This window comes from Pogona vitticeps, chromosome 11, assembly GCF_051106095.1.
Source record: "Pogona vitticeps strain Pit_001003342236 chromosome 11, PviZW2.1, whole genome shotgun sequence".
Lineage (NCBI taxonomy): Eukaryota > Metazoa > Chordata > Lepidosauria > Squamata > Agamidae > Pogona > Pogona vitticeps.
The window spans coordinates 5,909,506-5,922,472 of NC_135793.1; the positions used below are offsets into that span (position 1 = coordinate 5,909,506).

A 12,967-nucleotide genomic window follows, 5' to 3' on the forward strand; every position below is an offset into this window, starting at 1 on the left:
TGGTTGTTAAACTTTTTATATTCACTCAAATATTTTTATATTCACTCTTGGTCAGGATGTTGACTTCATCTCTGGAACCTGCTCTTACCTAGTTACTTGCATAGGAGGTAACTGGAGAGAAAAATTTATATAAAGCTCATTGTCTGCCTCTCCCTTTAATTCCTCAGCAAGCTTTTCATCTTGATTTTTGGGGCCAGGCCAGGCTGTCCTCACACAATCACAGCAGTGGGAGAGAAAAAAAGAGAGAGCCCTTCTCTGTACTGTATTGTGCATTGTTCAACTTTGGAGATTCTTGTTTCACTTAACCTCTTCACTCCCCTGTCTTCTCTACCCATCCTCTTTCCAGTTCCTCTTTCCACGGTTGGTCAGGGCTGGCCTTAAGATAAATAGCACAGTGGGCCAGGACTGCCTTCCACAGCCCCTTTCCTGTGGTCAGCTCTGCAGAGGAGATATGGGGCTGAAAGCTGTAACATTGCAGTTTTACAAGAACCCATGCATATAGGTGCAAAGCTGGGGGCTGCATGCAGGAATGATCACATGCGTATGAATTAGTTCTCTTGTGTGGATGGCCTGGAGAGAAGTTGCATGTTTTCTCCACTTCCTGCTTGAGTAGCCTTTTCCTCATCTCCAGGAAAGTAATATATCTGCAAGTATATCTGGCCTTCTCCCTCCTTTCTTTACACAGCGTGCTTTGATAGTTACAGTCCATCATCTGAGTGCCAATATTGTGGCAGCAATAGGAGATGTTAATATAAATCACAAGGGATCTTTAGGGATCTGCCAGGAGCCCTACACCCTCCCAAAATGTCCAGTTCTCCATTTTTTTCACATCAGGAGGGGCCTGAAAGGAGAACCTTGTCTTGCAATTTCCAGTCTGATGTAAACAATTTACTTAGTTTGCAGAATTCTGCTTGGTTTTTAATCGTTGCTCTAAGCGTACCCTAGTCCCGCATCACTTCCAAACAAGGCTCAGATTGTGCTGCTGCCTTGCCCTGTTCTCATAATCTTACAGGAAGTCAAATAATAATGTTTTATATTTGTAAACTTTTCATGTTTTTTTCCATTGGTAATTTGTGGTTGTTATTTTTTTTCCCTTGCCTGAAAAAAAGCCCGGTTAAGTGGAAAAAAGCTCAAAAAGGCATGAAGTCCTGTTCGATCAGGCTACCTACGACTCCTCCGTTTGGAATACATTTGTGTATTCCAGGCTTTATTAAAAGCCCTGGGTCTGTGTGGAATGGGCGTTCTCAGCACTCCTGGTATTGCTTTTGTTTGTTTGAAACAAGTTGCCTTCTCCCTCCACCTGCCCTGAGAACTGTAGTGCAGTTTTTCATACTTAAATTGCTGTTACCTTCTTGCACGATTCACAAAAGTGGCGCTGAATGGCAATGCTTATTTGGAAGTAAGGTGGTGGTGGTTGTTTAGTCGTCAAGTCGTATCCAACTGTTTGTGACCCCATGGACCAGAGCACACTAGGCCTTCCTGTATTCTGCATATAAGTTGCATAAGCAGGGAGACAATATACAGCCTTGTCGTACTCCTTTCCCAATTTTGAACCAATCACTTGTTCCATATCCACTTCTAACTGTTGCTTCCTATCCCACGTATAGGTTTCTCAGGAGGTAGATAAGGTGGTCAGGCACTCCCATTTCTTTAAGGATTTGCCATAGCTTGCTGTGGTCCACACAGTCAAAGGGTTTTGCATAGTCAATGAAACAGACGTTTTTCTGGAGCTCTCTGGCTTTCTCCAGAATCCAGTTTGGTCTCTTTTTCCTCTAGAGTAAGGTGGTCAGATTATATTCACCATTTAATTCAAGCTCAGCAGCGTGATTGCCAGTCCCGTTTGGTGCTGAGATTTAGCAGCTCCCTGGCTTTAGATTATTAGACAAGTAAATTACACAGAAGAGAGTAATTCCTAGGATTGTTGTTTCTACTTTTCCCTAGTCACCTATTTGGCTGATTTCATCCCACAGCTTCTGAAAACATTTTATTAGCTGGGTGGGGTTGGGAACTTTTTCTATATTGACTATTGTTCCACTGCACAAATAAAACATGGTAGAGGTTCTCTTGTAGGCCTTTGGAAAATTCTGGATCAGTGCTCAGTTTAATGAGCCGCCTTGGGTCCTTTCGAGGAGAAAGGTGGGGTAAAATAAATGAATAAATTAAATGAATAATGTTAATTAATAGCATTAATTCCAGCTAATAGAGTCAGTAGTTTATGGAATATTTTTTAAAAAGGTGCTTTAACCTGTCAAGACTTACAAGGAAATGTTACCAATTGGAGTGTATGGATTTACAAAAACAAGTGATCAGATGTCTTTTGTATTAGCCAAGAGAATAACAGTTTGTGTTTCCATGTAGCCATGCTCTTTTCCCCACACTTAAGGCAGTTGAAAAATTAACCTATCAGCTAGACTAGGAGGTGAAGGATCAATCTTCCCAGTCATCCATCTGCTAACCCTCAATTTTTCTCTGTTGGTGTAGAAGGAAGGTCTGATGCAGAACCCTTGGCAACCCTGTTCACTCACACAGAGGTTTAAAATATTCAGAAATGATGTAACCATGGGAAAGAAAAATTTTATCCCAATTTTCTGCCAAACAAAGATTGGAAATGTGTGTGTGTGTGTGTGTGTGTGTGTGTGTAAATGGAAATAAATGCAATACTTATTTTCATGTCAATTCTAAACTTATTTTAGCACTATAGCAACAACAACAAAATGCAAAGATCAACAGCAGAGATAGCCGTGTGGTCCTTTATACCAGGGGTCCCCAACCCTCGGTCTGCAGCCTGGTGCCAGTCCATGGCCTTGGTAGGACCGGGCAGTGGAGACAGATTTCCCACCCCCAGCATGCACTCCCCACCTGCATGCACAGGTGCCCCGCCCAGCTGTGCATGAGCACGAGCGTGCCTTGCCCACCTGTGAGTGCACCCCCCCATCCGCACACGGACCCCACCCCACCCTGACCTGTCCACAGTTTCGTAAAGGTTCGGGACCACTGCTTTACACGATCCAAATATAGAAGACGTGATACCTTTATTGAGATCACTAAAAATCAAACATTCAGTGGAAGCTTTCCTGGATAAAATTCACTTCTTCAGATACAGGGTGGAAAAAATTAATGAACAAAAGTCCCAAAATGGTAATGGCAAAGCTCTGCTGGACATGTCGCTTAAGGTGAGCTGAGAGTTGGTTTCAGCCAGCTTGGAGGGTGGGGGTTGTAAAATGCCTCACCCCTGGTTTGGTTGGAATTTTCCACCCAGCCTCCAGGACAGGAGGTAAGTCTACCAAAGAAGAGAAAGGGTCATAGAAGGGAAGCAGCAGTTCATAAATGATGAAATACACCCTGTGTGCTCTTCTCATAAAGACGACAGCAGCCGCTTGGTATAAAAATACGTCTTGGTTCTGAGTAGTTGTTTATATGTGTAGCATGCACAGGAATTCATATTTTCTAATTCTGACATTGCTTTATGTACAAATATTCACATTATGCAGTTCCCAATAGCATTGAAATTGACTGTGAGGTGTTTTTATGCTGAGTTTAAATGTTCAGCCTCAGGATCCTTGATGTGATTTGCCTATCAGAGCATGTGAAACTCATGGACTGATTTTTTTTGGCAGTGGGGGTCCTTCATCTTCACACAGTCTAGTCCAGTCAAGAGTTGAATTTAGAGCAAAGTCAGAATTATTTTAAACTGATGGCTGATTCTGTGGAAGGAAGCGTGATGATGCATGCTGCTTGATCGCTCGTTCTAGGCTCTTCCGGCTCATGGGAATGGCTAAGCGAACCAGGAGCTGTCTGGCCACAATTGTTTAACATGGTTTGTTTCCAAACCACAAGTTCAACATGTGTTTCAAACCTGGAAGTCAGGCTTGTTTCTTTCATAGCAAGTGAGAACCATATGCTTGTTAACCTACGATTGTGGCTTGTTAAAAGAACAACCCACAGTTCCAGGTCTGGATGTCAAAGCTGAGCAGAACACACAGCCTCTGGCTTCTTTAGCCACTCCCAGTTTGGCACAGATGCCCAGTGAGAACCAGTAAGCAGCTTGTTCAACATTCAGCTGAATTTTTTTTCTTAATTCCCAGTTGCTATAACATTTGAGCATGTTAAGTCCAACTGTTGTTGCCCGAGACTCAGTTGGTTTGTGCATTTATTGTCCTCTTTTCTTGGCTTCCCAGCTAACAGAGCTCTTAGAATGCCCTGTAGAGACATTTAGTCATGACAAACAACTCCCATCAGTGTGCCTTTTGACTGACCAGCAGTTGCCGGGAACATTGTGTTAGTGAGTTGGAATCCGCAACCCAAGCTTCTGTGAGCAGTATTGCTTAATGTGTGATTCTTGGCTCAAAAAGCCGCAGCCTGGGAAGAAAGAACCAGCAAGAACCCAGCAGTAATTATCCATTTCTAAAAATAGCCGGTTATTATCAGACCTCATGCAACGTAGAACAGCAAGGGAAGCATTTGGGACTCGTCACTGCAGTTCTTCTGATGCTGCTGGAATGTCTTTGGTTCTTAAAAGAGTTGTCGGCGCCCAGTTTGTGTTTATTAATGTCTTCTAGGAAAAAGTGGGAAGCTACGACATTTTAGGGTCTTGTTTAGAAACGGTGTAGTTTTTAGGAAACCTTAGCTAGAACTTGTTTGGTGGCATGTGGTGACATTTATAGTGGGATGAGATTGCACTGGCTAGATTACGCATATGTGACTTCTCAGTGATGCGGTGGAGCAGTCAGACGTATTCTCACAGCTTTCTGCTGCAGTAAATTTGACAATCTTTTAAGGCCTGGCTCACACTCCATGCTCCATCTCTGGTTTAGCGATAGTACTGGATTTGTGTTCTGCCCTTTTTGTGAGCTGTTTTTTTTTCTCTTCCCACTGCTTAGCTTTTGCAAATCATAGTTTGCATCCCACCCAGAACGAGAAACCACGGGTTTCCCTAATTTATATGCTGCTATGGAGACTTCCAAAGAGGGGCTGCTTTTTGGGACAATCGTTAGTGGTTCCATTTCTGATGCCAGTGACCCAGCCAACCCGTCAGAAAATAAGGGGTTCTTACCGCTTCTTGAATCAATCTGAATTTACACACCATGAAAGAACCTGCTGTTTTAAAAACCAGATGAATTATGACGAGAAAGGGATCAGCCTAGGAATTCATGGTAGGCAGAATAGTGTTTCTTCCTAGAGGAGAGTAAAAGAAAGTAGGCGTGTAGGGGCCGTAGAACCCCTAAGCCGGATGCCCTCGAGGTCGAATCATTGCTGCGTCTTGTTATTTCCCAGGAATATTTTTTCCTTCCTGCTTCCCAAAGCAGTAGGAAATTTCATAGCAGAGTTAATTAACTTCTTGTGAAAGGAAATGTTGGGAACCTTCTCTATGTTTATCTTATCGTCTTTTGTTTCCAAATGCGTCCTTTGCAGGGATGTGGAGAACGGCCAAGCCCCTAGAAAGCCACTGCATCATTTTAAACAGATTTAGTGTCCTCTCTCTTTCTCTCTCTCTCTGTTTATCTAAGCATGCATGGGGTTTTTTTTTGAAGTCCTTCAGAAGTAACACTACATGCTTGATTCTTCACAAGGGGGCCTCTTTTAAGCTTTGTACAAAACCTGGGCTTCCTTTGTTGACCAGACAGAAACGGCAAGCATCCTCTTCAGTCTATTTACCTTTCCTTCCCAGGTCTCACAGTTTCCATCAGTTAGCGCATCAGTTATCAAGAAGTGTAAAAGAAAGCACCTTCAGCTCTCACAGACTTCTAAAGTCAAGTGTTTTGCTTATGAGCTGGAGTGTAGAGCAGTGAACGGTGGACAGAGATTGGAGGATTCAGGATGATTCCCATCACCCTTGAGCCGGGACATCTACCAGGGGGACCTTGGGCAAATGACTCTTTCTCCTCCTGCCCTACCTCACAGGATTGTAATGAAGTAAAATGGAGAGGAGAACCGTGAATGCTGTCCTGAGCTGATTAATAGATAGGCAGGATATAAACATAACCAATAAACAACCAATAAATATACCTTTTGTCTCAGAGATAGTCCAGTCTATACCACCAGAGATAGAATCTGAAATCAGCCTCTGACTTGGAATCTGCAGCCATCCTTTTGAGACACACTAATCACCCTTCTACAGAAAAAGACAAAAGCCTGTCTCACAGCCGTAAATACTGCACTCCCAAGCCAACTACACCAGAGCACAGAGTGCTGTCCTCTGAAGATGCCGGCCACAGAGACTGGCGAAACGTTAGGAAGAACAACCTTCAGAACATGGCCATAGAGCCCGAAAAACCCACAACAACCATCCTTTTGAGAGTTACTTTTAACAGAGGGGCTTAGCAGGCACATCTATTAATTTTTAAACTTTTATGTTTTTTTCCTGTACCTTCCACAGCCCTGTGGTGCCCAACCTGATAAAGAGTCAAAAAAACAGCTTTATGTTTCTGATTTTTTTAGTAGTCGTAGCACCCATGTTTGCATCAGTATTGTGTACAAGGATCACACAGTGATTTATTTTTCTTCGTGAGTAAACAACAGAAATGCACATTTTCATTAACATTATAAATAAGCTCCCTAACTGGTAAAGTACAAATAATTGTTTAGAACTCCTGGATAGGTAAAGAAAATGAATAGCCATGTTGTCACAAAGCTGAAAGTGCGCGCGCGGACACAACCGGCAAGTCACAGATGATAAATTCACACAATCCCTTTTGACCTGAGCCACTGTGAAATTCTAGCACAAATCAGACGTGGCACGCAGTTGCCAAGAACACAAGCAAAATCTGTGCCCTTTTCAGATAAAAAGTTCTCGGCTTGCTTTGTCTGCAGCCCGCTGGTTAACGTCTTGGCCGGCTCCGGCCCTTCCTTTGTCTGAGGCTTTGAAATGCAACAGTTGTTCCCAGCTGGTCTGTTCGCAGGGCGCTCTTTTGGACTTGGAAGGAGAAGCACATTCCTCGTGTTCTTCGGAATGTCAAAACGAAGGCAAAACACACTGGTGTGGACCTCAGACTGGCTTGGTTCCCTGTGGATAAATTAATTTACCTTGGCAAGGTCCCGCCATGCCTTGTTATGGCCTTATTCCCATTGAAATGAAGGCCTCTTCTGAGATTTATCAGCAAGGGTTCAACAATTTGAACGGATGCTGTTGGCTCGGAACTGAGAATGCCTTGTGGAAATCGGTGGCGTTTCAGAACCTTAGCAGAGTTCATGGGAGACCTTCATAGATGTATTTTAGTACAACCCACCCCTTGGTTGTGTGTTTGTTTTAAACTAATCTGCATGGTAAACCGCTTCTCAGTACCCTTCTACACCTATAAAGCCCTGGAAGGGGGTCTCCATAAGTCAGAATTGACTTGACGGTGCATCATCGTTTACCGCCTGAATCCCTTTCAAGGAATCTGGGAATTGTAGTTTTGTGAGTGTGGCAAGGCTTCCTCTGAGCAATTATGTATTACAATGGTGCCTCGCTTTACGATTGCCCTGCATTACGATGAAACTGCTTAACGACGATCTTTTTGCGATCGCAAGACGATGGTCTGAATGGGGGAATTTTGCTTTGCGATGATCGGTTCCCTGCTTCGGGAACCGATTCTTCGCAAAACGATTATTTTTAAACAGCTGATCGGTGGTTTCAAAATGGCCACTGGGTAACTAAAATGGCTCCCCGCTGTGTTTAGGGACAGATTCCTTGCTATACAGGCAGCAAAAATGGCTGCCGTATGGAGGATCTTCACTGGACGGTGAGCTTTTACCTCATTGGAACGCACTGAATGGGTTTCAGTGTGTTTCAGTGGGGTTTTTATTTTCGTTTTACAATGTTTTTGCTTAACGGCGGTTTTCCTGGAACGGATTATCGTCGTTAAGCGAGGCACCACTGCATAGACAAATTTGTGTGCTTGTTCTTAGATAAATTTGGGGTGAGAGCCTTCATGTCTTCTTTGATACAAAACTGAAGTTCTGCGGAGCAGAGGGGAAAAGGGCATTATGTGAGATAGGAACTATATACAGTGATCTTTAGGGCAGCCCGTCTTTCAAGCAAACCTAAGTAATTTTGCTGCCTGAGGCAAGGAACAGAATGGCGCTCCATTTCACGACCTGGATCAGCAGCTCAGTCTTTCTTGAGCAGTGGCCATGAAGCAGCATCCCCCACTGTACCTACCAACATCAGCTCTTCTTTGGACCTAAAGCTTCTTCTTTGAATATAAGCAGGATGATGGCATGGTAGAAGCATGAATCTGGAAGCACTTCTAGATCCACGACTGCATTAGATAGGCTAGGCAGGCGCCATGGAGAGTTTGTTGTAAGAAACAAAGTTGTGGATTCAACAGCTCTTAAGATTTTCTGATCTCCTTTGGATTGCTAACCAGCCTGGTACAAAGCAGGGGGACTATGCAGTGCATCCATCTCAGCTTCTTCTCCTGTAGGCCCAGCGGCTACTTTCCAAACCCATGTACACCTTCAAGGGGACAGTCGTCACAAATGAAGCTGCTGCTGCTGCTTCTAGTCTTGCATGGGTAATTTTGTTAGAACCTAGCTTTCGGCTCCTGCTGGCGCCGAGGAGAGGACATGCAGACCAAATATAAAATGATCCCAAAAAAAGCACGATTTGATGCAGATATCAAGCTCCTTGGTTTAAAGCAGGTTCCAAAATGGGAACTGCAGAGTCATTTCAGAAGGGGCAGCTTTCAGATTTTCACCTTTGTGGATGTATGATTTATTTAACATGAAATACTTTTGCCCCTCCTTGCCCCCTATAAAGAGCCCAAGGCCACATTCAAATATAGATTTGAATGGCCCTCCCAGTAGAGTTAGACAAATAGCTCCTGGTCACTCAGCACTTTAAGGCTCCATCCTATAGGATCCTGAGGTCTGTATTACGATCAAGCCCTTTGTAATCTCTGCTGGTAATGCTCAAGACCCCTCTAGTGGAGAATTCTAGGGGCCTCACCAAACCACAGATCCCAGGGTTTTTCCAGATGCAAGGCATGTGACTTAAAATGGTGTCAGATTATTATATAGCTGTGTAATTCATATATAGCGATACCACCTTGTTCTGTTGTGTTCGCAGCTCAAGCCTCCCTTTGCAAACTGAGGGTCATTGCGAAAGAGGGAGTAAGCTTCTTCCTACCAAGAGCTTACCGTAATATTAGTAATGAGCTTCTGTTTATTTCCCCTCCCCTCCCGCTTTCCCTTTTGTTCTTTCCGTCTCCTGCATGCCAGGGAGTTCAGCAACCATATTTGGAGCTCATTTTTGCCTGTCTGTTGACCTCACATCTGCCGGGTGGAGGATTTTTATGTTTTTTACTTGCCCATATATGGGAAAAGCAGCCGGTGGAGTCCAAGATCTGCCCCCCAAAGGCAGCGTTGCTTTTCTCACGATGGGCTAATTAGCTGAACAACTCCTGCCTCCTGGTTTTTCACTGGCATCCTTGTGACAGGACTGATCTGAGAAGGACAGATGTGCAGTTCTGCAGCTTCCTTGCATGCACAATTCTACATTCCTTCATATTACAACGGCAGTTCAGTTGGGAGAATTTAAAGGAGTTTTTAATGTCACAGAGCTAATGGTTCAGTAAAAGCGCTGAGGGTTTGCACAAAAATGTGTGTTTATTACATTTTACACCACCCACCGAACCAGCATATTATTGCATGCAGTTGACCAGAGGCAAGCAAGATTTATTTAATCTTATTTATTTATTAGTTATGTTTATATCCTGCTTTTCCTTCAGTAAGCTCAAGGAGGTCAAATAGACTCTCCTCCTTCTCCTCAGTTTCCCCTCACACCAGTCCTGTGAGGTAGGCCTGGCTGAGAGAGAAAGACTGGTCCAAAGTTACCCAGCAGAAATGTGAATCTGGATCTTCCAAATCCCATCCCAGAACTCTTACAGGGCAGGAGCTCTAATGCTTTGCTTTCCGAAGATTTCTGTGCCAAGGAAACCCATATTTTGTACAGATAACATTTAACGCTATAACCCATAAGCAGCAAAAGCCATTTGTAGACCAAAATCCTGTTGTGTAAATTACACTACTGTAAGGATGATGATGTCACTAGCATGGGGAATTTTTCAGTGATTAGAAGAATCCCTCCTTTCGTCCCAGGGCTCCCACAGCTAAAACATAATGAGACATTACATGTGAGTTGGACAAGCTATAGGACAGAAGCAGGAATTTTTTAATTCTTGAAAATATCTCCTTGCTAGTAACTTGTATCACAATTACACAACATAGCATGTGACAGGATTAAAGCCAGGGTTTCCACTCCCCTTCCTTTATTACAAAGGCTGCCTCTTCTCCCAAGAGACCCTGTAGGGAATCACACCAAATCTTTGGCTCCATAGCCAGATACCTAACTGACTGAGCTATCCAGCGAGCCAGACTGAACCTACCCCCCCAGGTACATTTACTTTGGCTGTTCATGTACTTTCTTCCATGGAGCATGGATCATTTGGACTGAATTCATAATACTTCTGTTTACTCATAGGCAGATTTCGAGTATTTTCCCCCTTTCTTTCCACCCCCACATTTCTGGCATTTTGTATTCATTCATACACAAGGGACTTCTCTTGTTGTTGAACAACAGCAGCTGTTTCAGTCTGAACAAAGTTTGTTGAATCATTCTAAACAATTGAAATTTGCTCCTGGCAGTATACCATGGATGCAGTTTACCACAGAGGGTCATGTATACAATGAATTGCCAGATTTTGAAGCCCATCAGGAGTGGGACTGTGAAATTCCAGTGTGTCTGGTGACTTGCATTCTAGTAACCTTCCACATCAGCTCAAATGCAGGGCACTGGTCATAGATCGCTAAGCAAAGGCCCTCATTAGCCTTCCCCACTTCACCACCTTTTGGTCGAACGGGACAATGTATTTCTGGAAGACCACAGGGTGACTCTTGGCTTTGCTGTCGAGAGTGTTTTCTTCTTCTTCCATATTTGCCTGAGATAAAAAATGGTGAGGACCAACCACTTCTTTCCCATGCATAAAACCAGTTGAATTTGCTATTGAATCTTAGGGGTGTGGTGTTTGTTTTGTTCTGTTTGGGGACTCCCAACTCCCAGAATTCACAAAAAAATAATAATAATTCCCCAGGCAGAATTTGGGGAGTTCCACTTCACAAGCACATACCAGCAGACACCTTCGTTTCACTCACCTGGACAAGGTCTCCTTCTAGGCTTTAACTTCCTGCTGTAATGCTTCCTGGGAGGAAGCTGCCACGAGGCTTCCTATGCTCGCACCTGTTGCCTTTTATGCTCTTCAGGGCACCTCTTGAAGAACTTGGCTTGCACGAGGAAGAGAGTAAAGCGTGTTGCATGCATTAGCAATTTTCTTGTTCACAGGAAACCCTGAGACCTAGAAACTTGAGTTGCAGATGAGAAACGGAATCGTACACGTGGCAAGCGCTCCTGCTGTTTCCCAACTATTAGCTCCACGTGTTCTTCATGCAAACCTGCTGTAGAAACATGTTTGCTGAGAAGTGAGTTGAAACGGTGGAGTTCCATTACTAGAAAATGAGTCTCCCTGTCTTCTGTCTTGCTTCTAGATCAAAAAGCAGCAGCAAGATGTGCTTGGCTTTTTGGAAGCCAACAAGATCGAGTTTGAGGAGAAGGACATAGCGGCCAACGAAGAGAACCGCAAGTGGATGCGAGAGAACGTCCCCGAAGAGAGCCGTCCCACCAGCGGGAATCCGTTGCCCCCGCGGATCTTTAATGACAGCCGGTACCTTGGGGTGAGAGCCCGTGGTCAATTTCACTCGTTCTGGGAGTGAGCTGGGCAATTCTTGTTCGGCCTCCGTGATCCCATGAGATCAAAGAGGTCAAGATGAAGAGGTAAAAGGGGACGAGGCCTGTGGGAAAGTCACTTGGGAAACGGGGATGGGGGTGGCATTTGAGACAGCTCTGGATCTCTCTGTTGACTGGCACTTTCAGTTGCAACTGGACAAAATACAAGCTCCAGTTCTTTTGCATTTGACCACTAAGCTTGTCAACACAGAGTCCTTGTGATTTAATGTAGTGATGTAATATTTTGTTGGTTACAACGAAGATCTGCATTACATTTTAAACAGAATCTATTGGGTGGCTTATCTTCTGTCATTCTTCTCCACCCAGGAAGGATAGCATTACACTTTTAAGGCACCAAGAGGCACTCTTAAGATGAAAGTGAAGGAAAATGCTCCTCTTCCGAAATATGTGATATTTGCATAACCAGTTGCACAGTCGTGGAATTTCTTCCCCTGTTGAAATACTTGTCCGACGCTGGCTTCCTGATTCAGTTAGTTTACACGTTTCTCATTTACGTATAAATGACTTTGTGAAGAGCTGATTTATAAGTCACAAGCATGGCTTCACGGAAAGTATCGCTTCTGATATAAGTGTCAGTATTTCTTCTTAGCTACCTTTTGTCTGAAAAAGACTGAAGGTGCATTACAGTCGAAATATGAAAAGCTCAAAATAAAGACAGTGGAGGAATGTGTACCGTGCACCAAAAATGAATTGAAGGGAGGCTCAAACTGGCATTATTATCAGAATCACCCGTAATATCTTACCCGATTTCTATGGTAGGAAAAAACAAACAAACACACTCACTTTTTAGTTTGTTGCTTGAAGGTTCCAGCTTGATGGGTGGTAGGAAGTCAGAGCACCACTGCTGGATCGTGCTGAAATCTGATTTTTTTTTACTTTTTTGACTCAGCTGCTGGTTAATAATCAAGCAGTTGCCTGGTGTGGGGGTAGTGGAGAGTAGAAGCAAGATCTTAAAGTTGTTTGTGTAGCCATTGACATAAAGGCTAAAATCTACAATTTTGGCTCCACATTCAAGCTATATATATATATTGAATGTAAGAAAAATGCCATGCAGATGCTATATTTGAGAACTAGGAAATTACCATGACTGTAGACCACTCAGGATTTGGGAATTTTTCATTTAATGAACTCAGGTTGTGTGTGTGTTTTGATCAGGATTCATTGAGTGGATCGTCTCGTGGAGGA

The 12,967-nt window shown here is 43.6% G+C and overlaps 1 protein-coding gene across 1 annotated transcript in view; it reads left to right on the forward strand.

Annotated features, from left to right (window-relative positions):
* The window catches only part of SH3BGRL (SH3 domain binding glutamate rich protein like), a 32,646-nt gene that overhangs the window by 11,748 nt on the left and 7,931 nt on the right, over positions 1-12,967 (forward strand). Inside the window, exon 2 of the mRNA XM_020807722.3 lies at positions 11,524-11,709. Within this exon, the coding sequence (XP_020663381.1) occupies positions 11,524-11,709 (186 nt within the window). The remainder of the gene's footprint in view (positions 1-11,523; positions 11,710-12,967) is intronic.